This window comes from Engystomops pustulosus, chromosome 1, assembly GCF_040894005.1.
Source record: "Engystomops pustulosus chromosome 1, aEngPut4.maternal, whole genome shotgun sequence".
Classification (NCBI taxonomy): domain Eukaryota; kingdom Metazoa; phylum Chordata; class Amphibia; order Anura; family Leptodactylidae; genus Engystomops; species Engystomops pustulosus.
This window is the reverse complement of record NC_092411.1, coordinates 35146229-35160419: the sequence shown is the minus strand read 5'-3', so window position 1 is coordinate 35160419 and position 14191 is coordinate 35146229. Positions and strand designations below refer to the sequence as shown.

The 14191-nt window shown below is 42.7% G+C and overlaps 1 protein-coding gene across 1 annotated transcript in view; it reads left to right on the top strand.

Moving 5' to 3' along the window:
• THBS4 (thrombospondin 4) overlaps positions 1-14191 on the top strand; it is a 40294-nt gene that overhangs the window by 9720 nt on the left and 16383 nt on the right. Inside the window, exons 3-12 of the mRNA XM_072137600.1 lie at positions 490-737; positions 1293-1395; positions 2416-2498; positions 3420-3471; positions 3955-4148; positions 4767-4904; positions 6180-6257; positions 6701-6856; positions 9414-9518; positions 9628-9735. Coding sequence (XP_071993701.1) covers positions 490-737; positions 1293-1395; positions 2416-2498; positions 3420-3471; positions 3955-4148; positions 4767-4904; positions 6180-6257; positions 6701-6856; positions 9414-9518; positions 9628-9735 — 1265 coding nt within the window. The remainder of the gene's footprint in view (positions 1-489; positions 738-1292; positions 1396-2415; positions 2499-3419; positions 3472-3954; positions 4149-4766; positions 4905-6179; positions 6258-6700; positions 6857-9413; positions 9519-9627; positions 9736-14191) is intronic.

Below are 14191 nucleotides of genomic sequence, written 5' to 3'. Positions count from 1 at the left end.
TGCCGGTCAGGGCCAGCAAGGCTTACTGTGGGGCATTTATCAGTTGTGGTAGAGGGTGTGTGTTTCTGGCGCACAAATCATTCTATAATTTTCACTGAGGACCTTAGGATTCCCTTGCTGGACCCAAATTGTGCACCCAAAAAAAAATTTTGTAAGTGTCGGAAAAGAACCAATTTTGTGTCACCGACACTTCATAAATATGGTGCAACAGGCACAGCAAGTGAAGTCAGTTTTCCATCGGAAAGTCAATAATGAAAGTCCCCAATTCTGTGTAGACAGTTCTGGAAAATTCTGAGCCTTCCAACCACTCACAGCCTTGTCTACTTTAGAAAAGTTACATGGCAACCAATCACTGCTCCCCTTTAAAATATCCATGAGCACTGGTAATATGAAAGCCGAGCTGTAACTAGACATTTCAGATGCACAACATTGTATAACTTGTCTTTTCCATTCTCTTTTCACATTGGTTCCGTAACTTTTTGGACTCAGCCTCCCTCCGATACCTCAAGAGTGATGGCAAAATGAACTCTGTCATCTTCAACAATATAGAACTAGCTGACGGGAAGCAGCACTCAGTCCTGCTACATCTGAGTGGTCTACATCGAGGGACCAGCACTGCTGAGCTCTACCTGGACTGTGACCAAGTAGATGCTGTCAAGGATCTTCCCCGGCCGCTGTCTGGAGTCACGCTAAACACAGGGTCTGTTCTACTGAAGACACTACACAAGAAAGCACAGGTAAGTGAACACTTTATTTTCTTACTTACCTACCTCTGTTTGTATACCACTAAAGTTTTACATGTTAGCTTATACTTAGTAAAAATATATTTTGTATTATTTTGTATTTTTTTTTTGTATTATTTTGTAACATTATTCTCACATAATACATAACATGAACTAAATAACATGATAACATAACACATATATTCACCTCCAAACTCAGCTACACTGAACTTTTCAAAGGTATTTCAACCACTCCAGAAAATGGTCCTGCCGAGGCTTCTTCTGTGTTTTGCCTGGGTCATAGGGACGCAGTACAACCTTTCCATTGCACTGAATCCCAATAGTAGAATGCACAGCAATAATTGTTCTCCTGCAGAATCTAAATCGTTTTAGGGATGGGGGGTCCATTTACTATGGCCAGAAAGAGGTTTAATGTAAACACACAACTATTTGATTAAAACCATATTTACCTATTACAGAGACTGGACAGATCTTCCTACATATTAGTTACAGTGTGTGGAAAATATATAGTAGTAAAATAATGGAATGATAATGTGTCTGTTGTTTCAGGATTCTATGGATGAACTGAAATTGGTAATGGGTGGTTCCCTTACCCAAGTAGCATCAATACAGGATTGCTTCATGCAGCAAAGTGAGCCTGGACAGTATGCAGGTGGGTACAATTTGGAGATAAACTCTTCATGCAGGATAATTGTTTAAAGGACATCTACCACCAGGATGAAGGATAGTACACCAAGCACACTGACATCCTGCCCCCTCTGGCAGGGTATGTTCTTCTTTTATCTTCTTATGCCCTGTTTTTTATGAAACAAATGGTTTTAAAATTATGCAAATGAGCCTTAGGGGCTCCAGGCACCTTGAGCTCCTTAGGCTCGTTTGCAGAATTAAAAAAAAAAAACAGGGAATAAGAATATAAAAGAAGAACATTTACTGCCAGAGGGGCACACACCAATATTTCAGTGTACTTGGTTTACAATCCTTCCTCCTGGTGGCAGATGTCCTTTAAGGGAAAATGTAATATTATAACTTACACCTCACATGCACAACAGTATCTTAGGCATAGCATATGGCCAAATGCAATAAGGAGGAGGGGTGAGTGCTTCTCACCCCTCGTGCCTCCATGGAAAGCTGAGTGGCTGCACCGTTAAAAACAGCAAAATATAAGACATGTCCTATATTCTGCTGCAGGGCGACACGGCTTTGTCATGGTACAGTGAAACACAGTGGGGTAGATTTATCAAGTGTCTGAAAGTCAGAATATTTCCAGTTGCCCATGGCAACCAATCACAGCTCCCCTTTAAAATATTCATGAGCACTGGTAAAATGAAAGCTGAGCTGTGATTGGTTGACATGGGCAACTAGAAATATTCTGACTTTCAGACAGCTTGATAAATCTGCCACAGTGTGCTCACCGCACCGTGACCAGGGCCATAGACCTTTGTTGGGGGCCGTCATACTACAGCAAATACAGCTTCTGCTGCCAGGTAATGGCCCCCATACTGTTGTGTACTTTGGCTCGGCTCCAGAATTTTATTAACAATCGGACGACCCCTTTATTCTTTCAATATAGTTGTCATAGTAAGGTAGCTAATCTTGCCTGCGTGTCACAATGTAACCACAATACCTGTGTGTCCCTGTATCACTTATAACATACACATGTGTTTATGTGCAGGTGATGTTAGCAGACAGCTTTTGGGTCAGATCTCACAGCTCAATCAGATGCTAGGAGAGCTCAGGGATGTAATGAAACAACAGGTAAGTCCAATTAATAATGTTCAGTGCCTACTAAGATAAGGATATTATGGAAATGTATGAAGCTGTCATCATACAAATGTCGTGTAATCTGTAGGCAGCATTTAATAGGGCAGGAGTAGCTGAGCAGATCCTACATAGTGGAAATTATTAAGACTGGCATTTTGAAAACCACTCTTAAAGAGACCCTATCATCAGAAAATGGCCTAATAAACCACTACCAGTATGTTGTCAATCAGTCAAGTAGTTGAACAGCTTCTAGATCACGTTTCTTTCATGACCCAGCTTGGTGGCATCATCCAGCAAATCAACTTTGAAGTGAGACGTATAAAGTCAGGGAGGTGGAGAGTTTAACATTGAAGTCAAGCTCTCCCTGACTTTGAACACCTCCTCCCATGTGATTGTCATTATGCGCCAGACTTCAGGAGATCAGATCAATGATGTCCCTGGATGTAGGACCATCAATTACAGTCAAGAGGGAATTCTGAGGCAGGGAAAGCTTGACTTCAGTGTTTTAGTCTCCGCCTCCTTGACTTCATAAAACCATTTTACATCTGACTTCAAAGTAGATTTCCTGGATGATCCCACCGCACCAGACCATGAAAGAAACATGATCTAGAAGCTGCTCAGCTGCTTGACAACACAGTGGTAGTGGTTTATTAGGCCAATTTCTGATGCCAGGTTCCCTTTACGACCCCCCTGCTGGTATTCTGGCGCCCATATCTACTAAGAGGCAGAATGTTGAAGAGCATTTTGCTCAGCTATTCCTGTTCTATAACATGCTGCCTGCCTATTAAACTTCTATCACCCATGTCACCTTTATAGGGATAGCAGGAATAGGTCATAAAACATGGGGAAAAAAATGGACTAGCTATTTTAGATCTTTTATGTATATATTTCTTATGTTTTCTTCGTATTTTATAGGTGAAGGAGACCATGTTTTTAAGGAATACAGTCGCAGAATGCCAGGCGTGTGGTAAGTATATTTGTATTATCCAGTCAGTCATAGAATGTAACTACTCACTTGTAGAGATGAGTACAAATGATGATTGTTCTGGTGTCGCGTATGTTCCGCCAGTTGCCGAATTTTCTGTAGCAATTGTGTTGCATGTAAATTTGTTAGGTCGTTGGCACACAGAAGATGTAATTTCTGGAAGTTAGGCCGAGTTCACATCTCTCTTTGGTCTTCAGTTATTTCCTTTAGTTATTTTAGTAGAACACACACAACAGATGCAGGTCTTTCCATTGACTACACATAGGGAAGGTATAATGGAAAGACTTGTGTCGGTTTTGTGTGTTTGACCTCTCCTGTTTTTGATTCATAAAAACTGATTCAAATAACTGAAGACCTAACAGAGATGTGAACAGGGCCTTAGCTGTAGTACAATTATTGGTGCTAAACTATTATATTCTGCTTGGACAATGTGTAATTCTCAAATATTTTTTCCTTACACTAAAGGCTTAACCCCAGACTATCATTATCCAACGGAAGCTCCAAAACCACCAAAACCTACTCCACCTCCAAAGCCTCGATGTGATGCTACATCATGTTTCCGGGGTGTGAAATGTACAGAGACAGGCAGCGGGTTTCAGTGCGGACCTTGTCCTGAAGGCTACACAGGCAATGGCGTCACATGTACTGATATAGATGAGGTATTAAATGCTTAATGGTGACTGCATTAACTCCTTGCTGCAAATAGACATACCTGTACGTCCCCATCGACAGTAAGCTGCTGCATTTGGGCATACAGAACGTTCAGGTGAATAATGCACTATTAGCATAGGAGCCCTGAACTTGTCCAGAACATGGCCACCATCTTGAAAGCTGCAATATTGGATCAAGAGCGAGATTGTGTCAAAGCAAGATAAACGACATAAGATAAACAACATAAGCGCGATAAACCCGTTTTTTTGTTACCCTATCCATAAGATTTTTCAATGGGAAGGCGGTAATGCAGCTTATCAGAGAAGACCAGAATTGTCGCAAAAATCAGATTTTCAGTATCTCTTGTGGTTCAAAAGATATCAACACAGAAATTCTTATGTAAATTCATGATAATTGGATCCCCTGTTCAGAACCTTGGACAAACATTGAACATATCAACTTTCTGTGTTAATAACCAACAAATATAATGTAATGATTACAATTAATTTCTATGTAATAAGAAACTACTATGATAGTATCATACCTCAGTGTCATTCCAGTACAATATGTCATTGAATTCTACTTTTGTAAATTGATTTCCTTTCAATGATTTCCTTACGTTTCAGTGTCGATTGAACCCTTGTTTCCCTGGAGTTCGATGCATAAACACTATGCCAGGTTTCAGGTGTGAGGCTTGCCCTCCTGGATACACAGGACCAGTGGTACAAGGTGTTGGCACTGCTTATGCCAAGCAAAATAAACAGGTAAATCTATATGTCCAGGGGCTTAACTGCAGCAGTAGCAGCTGCTATGGGGCCCGCAGTGTCAGTGGGCCTCGGCATCCGACCAGGCACACTAAAGAATGGAGGATGTGCACCATTATATACATATTATGCTGCGCATTGTACAGCATAACATCTTCTATAGTGTACAGCATGAATCAGCAGCTCAGTTAAGAAATGTTGGGGGAGAGGGGGGGACAGCAGAACGACTTGGGACAGGACTTGGGATCTCTCTTCTCTGATCTCTTGCTGTGTACTTCCCCCACTTCTGCGACAGATCTGTGTATGTGTATAAATGTATATATCACTGCCTAAATGTGTGCACAGAAGTGTATAAATGTGTATATTTTCTGAGGCGGTGGGGGGCCCTATTCAGAAGTCTGCTATGGGGCCCCGCTTTTCCTAGTTATGCCCCTGTATATGTCGGCCCAACAGGTTCTACAATGCCGTATAAAAAGTGAGCAACTGAGGTTTCTGTTCCCTTAGAGCTTAGTTTTGCACATAATTTTTCTGCTTGTTATGGTAACAGTATTGCTTTGCCATTTCTCAGAAATGTTCCAAATTATTATAGGCTAAGGACACCTCACTCAGTGCAGGGGTCTCAGTATCATGGTCTGTCAGTCTACTCTATAGGAACATTTTCCTTTTTGCAATGTTGCAATAACTTCCAGTACTGAAAAAATATCTTACTGGCCCTAGGAAAAATACACATAATAGATGTTCTATATTGATGGGGCGAGACATTTGATAATATGTGCATGGAAATGAATCCCATTTATGGGTTGAAACATTGAGAACTTGAGCAGACGTCACACAGGGCGAGCGTATGATTGAATTACCGGACAGTAGCTTCCTGTATAGAAAGTGAGGCTCTGTTATCTATAGGTAATAGTTGGTGGAATTAAAGTATGAAACCTTGGAGACTGATGAGCACCAATAATTTAGGCTTGTGTTAGTTGTAGACAATAGTCCATACTCTAGAATAGCCCTGTATACAAACCCTCCTTTTGCCTGTGTTTGGGTTTAGTTATAGAAAACTATGTTAAACTAGACCCCCTACAACAAATATATACATTTTTATAAATGTTCTCCAGTGTGTTCTTCTCCAATGTTTTTCCTGCACCAAAGTGTCTCCACATTCTCTGGAACCTGAAAGTTCCCTTTTCCTTCTATAATTCAATGGTATTGTGTTATTAAATAACTCATTTTATTAAATTCATATTAATATGTGATTTTTTTTCTCTTGTTTTTACAAAGATCTGCCTTGATATCAATGAATGTGAGAATGGCAATAATGGCGGATGCGTTGCTAATTCATTTTGCACTAATACTATGGTAAGTACCGTAGTCTCTTCATTGTGATGGATATCTGAGCCTATAGATATCATGGATGAAAAAGCTAATCACTGTGTAATGTAAATGGGTGGTCACATGGAATCGCTAATGTTGTGTCACACAGATGTATTTGCACACAAGGTTTAGGTGTAAGGGTCATGTAGACAGGGCATGAGGTCTGATGGTACCTAATGTATGAAGTCTCTGGGACACTGTCGGATGCCATGTTCCAATCCGTATGCAAAAATGTAAGTGTAGGCAGATGGGTCAAGTTCACTGTAGGCCCAAAGCTTAGGTTTAAGACTGCTCCCCCCATCAACGGAGCCTTAAGTTCAGCAGGACATTCACTTCATTACCAGATATTGGACCTAATTCACACTGAATGTGCATGTTATGTCTTTGAGCATTTCTGCACTCTGTAAACCTAATATCTTCTTGTCCAGGGTTCCTTCCGCTGTGGACCTTGTAAAGATGGATTTGTTGGTGATCAAATCAAAGGCTGCAAACCAGAAAAGAAGACCTGCTGGAACAGAGGGCAGTACCCTTGTCATGCCAATGCACAGTGTATTGAGGAGAAGCATGGAGATATAACCTGCATTGTGAGTATTATATGAGAAAAAACTGGAGAGAGCTCTACTTGGGTCTTCAAGTTCCTGGGTTGGGGCAGACACTTCTTAAATACCTGAGCAAGCCGTTTTAGCCTAGAAGAACACACAGGGGCAGATTTACTTACCCGGTCCATTCGCGATCCATCGGCGCTTTCTCTGCGGTGGATTCGGGTCCGGCCGGGATTCATTAAGGTAGTTCCTCCGTCGTCCACCAGATGCTGCTGCTGCGCTGAAGAGCATCGGAACGCACTGGAGTACACCGAACCGGGCTGAGTGAAGGTAAATGCAAGCTCCGCAACACATTTTTTTTTTAAATGCGGTGTTTTTTTTTAAAATCCGTCGTGTTTTCGTTCGACCACGCCCCCCGATTTCCGTCACGTGCATGCCAGCGCCGATGCGCCACAATCCGATCCCGTGCGCCAAAATCCCGGGGCAATTCAGGGGAAATCGGCGCTAATCAGAAATATTTGGGTAACACGTCAGGAAAGCGCGAATCGGGCCCTTAGTAAATGACCCCCACAAAGTCCGACAAAAGTGCAGCGCAAAGGCCTTCGTAAATGTGCCCCAATGTCATTGTCATGTGATATCACTTAAACATTATAAGGAAAGTGTCTGAGACAACACATTACTGCTAATTTCTTTATAGAACTGTAGATATTCACTTATTTTTGACTTTCCATTTATAATAACTTTTATGATGTAGCAGCAAAGTACCGCACAGCCTACAAAAAGCAAGAACATGCAATATTACAAGGAATTTTAAAAAAATGAACTAAAGAGAACAGACATCGCTCACATTATATTGAAATCCTAAATATGTGCTGTTATGCTTAATTTTAAAAATTATTAGCAAATATTTAATAATTAAGTTCTTAAAACTCTTCTGCCATCTAGTGGTAAGAACTGTAACTGTACATGAAAGATACACGTACAAACAAAATGCTACAACCAAAAAGCATCAGCATCCAATTACTTAAACAAATAATAAAATAATTAGACTGCATTATAAAATAATTTTCTAAAATAATTAAAAGAAAATAATTTTAAAAAAGCACTCCACCCTTTAATCTCTGCCCCCCCCCCTCTACCTGTATGTAGTGCATGTAATAGAAGTGCAAAGTGTGAGAAACACAGATTTTTCTACAGTGCTGCCTCCTGTTTGCTGTCATTTCCATAAAGCCTCAGCACAACATCATATGTAGAGCTGGGGATGATTTTATGATCTGTGGCCAGTGTTAACATCCATCTTCACGAGGCTGAGTGTTCATCTTCTACACTGTAATTTTTGCCCCATGTGGAGTATCTAGGGAGCTTGATGGTGACCCACATGAGACAAAAAAAAAGGCCAGGTGACTCATAGGGTGGGAGTGGGGTTCACCATGAAATAACACGACCTAACTAAAGAGAGGCAAACTATTTATGTAACTATTTACAGAACAGGGGGCCCTGTAATCCAACCTGACACATTAAAGAATGGAGCATGTGCACCATTATATACATATATGTGATGTATGTATGCTGTATATGTGTGTGTATATGATGTTTATATGCTGTACATGTGAGTGTATCTGTGATGTATATATGCTGTATATATGTGATGTATATATGTGATGTATATATGCTGTATATGTATATGGAGTGTATGTGTATATATATAATAAAGGAAAATGCAAAGCAGCATAGCAAATGAGTAGTGAGTGCACAGCCGTTCCATGGCGTGGACTGTTATATAAAAAAATCCAAAAATTGGCAGAACTCCGAGGTAATTCAAAGTTCAAAGGTGAAGTTTATTCCAATGCGACGTTTCGGTGGTGGCACCTACCTTTCTCAAGCATGTGTATATATGTGTATTTGTGTGTGGGTTTGTATATACAGGCGGTCCCCTACTTAAGAACACTCGACTTACATACGACCCATAGTTACAAACGGACCTCTGGATATTGGTAATTTACTGTACTTTAGTCCTAGGCTACAATAATCAGCTGTAACAGTTATCACAGGAGTCTGTAATGAAGATTTATTGTTAATCCTGGTTCTTATCACAATCCAACATTTTTAAAATCCAATTGTCACAGAGACCAAAAAAGTTCTGGCTTGGATTACAATGATAAAATATGCAGTTCCGACTTACGTACAAATTCAACTTAAGAACAAACCTACAGACCCTATCTTGTATGTAACCCGGGGACTACCTGTATATATATATATATATATATATATATATATATATATATATACACCCCAATGGTATTCTCCTCATGGTGACCCAGCATATCACCAGGAACATTCCCAGCAACATATTGAAGAAGATTTATCAGGGCATGGACGTTTTCTGAAACAATTGCAATTGCTTGTGAACTGGGTGTAATTGTGGTGATTTTTTCCTGGAGTGGCGCTAACATGAGGCAGCTGAGGGCTGAGCGGGTTGTTACGGTGCAATGCTGCACCTGCACACTCGTTTTAGCCTGCGAATGTTCAGACATCGTATAGATCATGTGTTCTTCTAATGGTTTCTGATGGTCTCCTCTTCTCTTTCCCGTTATTCCAGTGTGCAGTCGGCTGGGCTGGCGACGGATATATCTGTGGTAAAGACACTGACATTGATGGTTACCCTGATGAAGCTCTTCTCTGCAGAGATCCAAAGTGCAAGAAGGTTAACAATTTCTACTTACAATCAGAAGGAAATAATAATAGTAGGTGAGAATCCTGCATAGAACTGATAATCCCTGGAGTAAATTATTGTTCTGTCTTCTCTCACTCAGGACAATTGTATATATGTCCCCAACTCTGGTCAGGAAGACACTGACAAGGATGGTTTAGGAAATGCCTGTGACGACGATGCAGATGGAGATGGTATTCTGAACGAGCAGGTAACTACTAGGCCATATAGTAAGAACCATCTTATTTCCCATAAGGTAACATAGGATTACTTTTACCCCTTAAGGACACAGCCTTTTTTCGTTTATTTTTCGCTCCCCACCTTCAACTAAACTAAATATTACTAATTTATTTTTCTGTGTACAGAGCTATATGAGGGCTTATTTCTGCATAACAAATTGTACTTCTTAGTGATAGTATCTATTATTCCATGCCTTGTACTGGGAATCGGGAAAACAATTCCAAATGCGGTGAAATCAGTGATTTACACCATTTTCTTGTGGGCTCAGTTTTTACAGCTTTCACTGTGTGCTCCAAATAACATCTCTACTATATTCTTTGGTTCGGTACAATTACGGGGATACTAAATGTATACAGGTTTTACTGTGTTTTAATAAATTTGACTTTGGAATGCTTGGTGGTGTATACAGTGGGGATGGAAAGTATTCAGACTCCTTTACATTTTTCACTCTTTGTCTCATTGCAGCCAATTGGTAAGAAAAAAAAGCTGTTTTTTTGCTCATTAATGTGCACTCTGCCTCCATTTTGACAGAAAAAACAAATGTAGATATTTTTGCTAATTTATTAAACAAAAAAAACTGAAATATCACCTGGTGATAAATATTCAGCCCCTGGTGATAAGTATTCAGCCCCTGGTGATAAGTATTCAGCCCCCGGTGATAAGTATTCACCCCCCGGTGATAAGTATTCAGCCCCGGTGATAAGTATTCAGCCCCCGGTGATAAGTATTCAGCCCCCGGTGATAAGTATTCACCCCCCGGGGATAAGTATTCAGCCCCTGGTGATAAGTATTCAGCCCCCGGTGATAAGTATTCACCCCCCGGTGATAAGTATTCAGCCCCGGTGATAAGTATTCAGCCCCCGGTGATAAGTATTCAGCCCCCGGTGATAAGTATTCACCCCCCGGGGATAAGTATTCAGCCCCTGGTGATAAGTATTCAGCCCCCGGTGATAAGTATTCAGCCCCCGGTGATAAGTATTCATCCCCTGGTGATAAGTATTCATCCCCTGGTGATAAGTATTCATCCCCCGGTGATAAGTATTCATCCCCCGGTGATAAGTATTCATCCGCCTGGTGATAAGTATTCATCCCCTGGTGATAAGTATTCATCCCCTGGTGATAAGTATTCATCCCCCGGTGATAAGTATTCAGCCCCCGGTGATAAGTATTCATCCCCTGGTGATAAGTATTCATCCCCTGGTGATAAGTATTCATCCCCTGGTGATAAGTATGCAGCCTCCGGTGATAAGTATTCAGCCCCTGGTGATAAGTATTCATCCCCCGGTGATAAGTATTCAGCCCCCGGTGATAAGTATTCATCCCCTGGTGATAAGTATTCATCCCCTGGTGATAAGTATTCATCCACCTGGTGATAAGTACTCAGCCCCCGGTGATAAGTATTCAGCCCCAGGTGATAAGTATTCAGCCCCCGGTGATAAGTACTCAGCCCCTGGTGATAAGTATTCAGCCCCCGGTGATAAGTATTCATCCCCTGGTGATAAGTATTCATCCCCTGGTGATAAGTATTCAGCCCCCGGTGATAAGTATTCAGCCCCTGGTGATAAGTATTCATCCCCTGGTGATAAGTATTCAGCCCCTGGTGATAAGTATTCAGCCCCCGGTGATAAGTATTCGGCCCCTGGTGATGAGTATTCAGGCCCTGGTGATAACTATTCAGCCCCCGGTGATAAGTATTCAGCCCCGGTGATAAGTATTCAGCCCCTGGTGATAAGTATTCAGCCCCCGGTGATAAGTATTCAGCCCCCGGTGATAAGTATTCATCTCCTGGTGATAAGTATTCATCCCCTGGTGATAAGTATTCATCTCCTGGTGATAAGTATTCAGCCCCTGGTGATAAGTATTCAGCCCCCGGTGATAAGTATTCATCTCCTGGTGATAAGTATTCATCCCCTGGTGATAAGTATTCATCCCCTGGTGATAAGTATGCAGCCCCCGGTGATAAGTATTCGGCCCCTGGTGATAAGTATTCGGCCCCTGGTGATGAGTATTCAGGCCCTGGTGATGAGTATTCAGGCCCTGGTGATGAGTATTCAGCCCCCGGTGATAAGTTTTCAGCCCCCGGTGATAAGTATTCAGCCCCTGGTGATAACTATTCAGCCCCCGGTGATAAGTATTCAGCCCCTGGTGATAAGTATTCAGCCCCCGGTGATAAGTATTCAGCGCCCGGTGATAAGTATACAGCCCCCGGTGATAAGTATACAGCCCCCGGTGATAAGTATACAGCCCCCGGTGATAAGTATTCAGGCCCCGGTGATAAGTATTCAGCCCCCAGTGATAAGTATTCAGCCCCCGGTGATAAGTATTCAGCCCCTGGTGATAAGTATTCAGCCCCCGGTGATAAGTATTCAGCCCCCGGTGATAAGTATTCAGCCCCCGGTGATAAGTATTCAGCCCCCGGTGATAAGTATTCATCCCCTGGTGATAAGTATTCATCTCCTGGTGATAAGTATTCATCCCCTGGTGATAAGTATGCAGCCCCCGGTGATAAGTATTCGGCCCCTGGTGATAAGTATTCGGCCCCTGGTGATGAGTATTCAGGCCCTGGTGATGAGTATTCAGGCCCTGGTGATGAGTATTCAGCCCCCGGTGATAAGTATTCAGCCCCTGGTGATAAGTATTCAGCCCCTGGTGATAAGTATTCAGCCCCGGTGATAAGTATTCAGCCCCTGGTGATAAGTATTCAGCCCCGGTGATAAGTATTCAGCCTCCGGTGATAAGTATTCAGCCCCCGGTGATAAGTATTCAGCCCCCGGTGATAAGTATTCACCCCCCGGGAATAAGTATTCAGCCCCTGGTGATAAGTATTCAGCCCCCGGTGATAAGTATTCAGCCCCCGGTGATAAGTATTCATCCCCTGGTGATAAGTATTCATCCCCTGGTGATAAGTATTCATCCCCTGGTGATAAGTATTCATCCCCCGGTGATAAGTATTCATCCGCCTGGTGATAAGTATTCAGCCCCTGGTGATAAGTATTCATCCCCTGGTGATAAGTATTCAGCCCCTGGTGATAACTATTCAGCCCCCGGTGATAAGTATTCAGCCCCGGTGATAAGTATTCATCCCCTGGTGATAAGTATTCAGCCCCTGGTGATAACTATTCAGCCCCCGGTGATAAGTATTCAGCCCCGGTGATAAGTATTCATCTCCTGGTGATAAGTATTCATCCCCTGGTGATAAGTATTCATCTCCTGGTGATAAGTATTCATCCCCTGGTGATAAGTATGCAGCCCCCGGTGATAAGTATTCGGCCCCTGGTGATAAGTATTCGGCCCCTGGTGATGAGTATTCAGGCCCTGGTGATGAGTATTCAGGCCCTGGTGATGAGTATTCAGCCCCCGGTGATAAGTATTCAGCCCCTGGTGATAAGTATTCAGCCCCTGGTGAAAAGTATTCAGCCCCGGTGATAAGTATTCAGCCCCTGGTGATAAGTATTCAGCCCCGGTGATAAGTATTCAGCCTCCGGTGATAAGTATTCAGCCCCCGGTGATAAGTATTCAGCCCCCGGTGATAAGTATTCACCCCCCGGGAATAAGTATTCAGCCCCTGGTGATAAGTATTCAGCCCCCGGTGATAAGTATTCAGCCCCCGGTGATAAGTATTCATCCCCTGGTGATAAGTATTCATCCCCTGGTGATAAGTATTCATCCCCTGGTGATAAGTATTCATCCCCCGGTGATAAGTATTCATCCGCCTGGTGATAAGTATTCAGCCCCTGGTGATAAGTATTCATCCCCTGGTGATAAGTATTCAGCCCCTGGTGATAACTATTCAGCCCCCGGTGATAAGTATTCAGCCCCGGTGATAAGTATTCATCCCCTGGTGATAAGTATTCAGCCCCTGGTGATAACTATTCAGCCCCCGGTGATAAGTATTCAGCCCCGGTGATAAGTATTCATCTCCTGGTGATAAGTATTCATCCCCTGGTGATAAGTATTCATCTCCTGGTGATAAGTATTCATCCCCTGGTGATAAGTATGCAGCCCCCGGTGATAAGTATTCGGCCCCTGGTGATAAGTATTCGGCCCCTGGTGATGAGTATTCAGGCCCTGGTGATGAGTATTCAGGCCCTGGTGATGAGTATTCAGCCCCCGGTGATAAGTATTCAGCCCCTGGTGATAAGTATTCAGCCCCTGGTGATAAGTATTCAGCCCCCGGTGATAAGTATTCAGCGCCCAGTGATAAGTATACAGCCCCCGGTGATAAGTATACAGCCCCGGTGATAAGTATACAGCCCCCGGTGATAAGTATTCAGGCCCCGGTGATAAGTATTCAGCCCCCAGTGATAAGTATTCAGCCCCCGGTGATAAGTATTCAGCCCCCGGTGATAAGTATTCAGCCCCCGGTGATAAGTATTCAGCCCCCGGTGATAAGTATTCAGCCCCCGGTGATAAGTATTCAGCCCCCG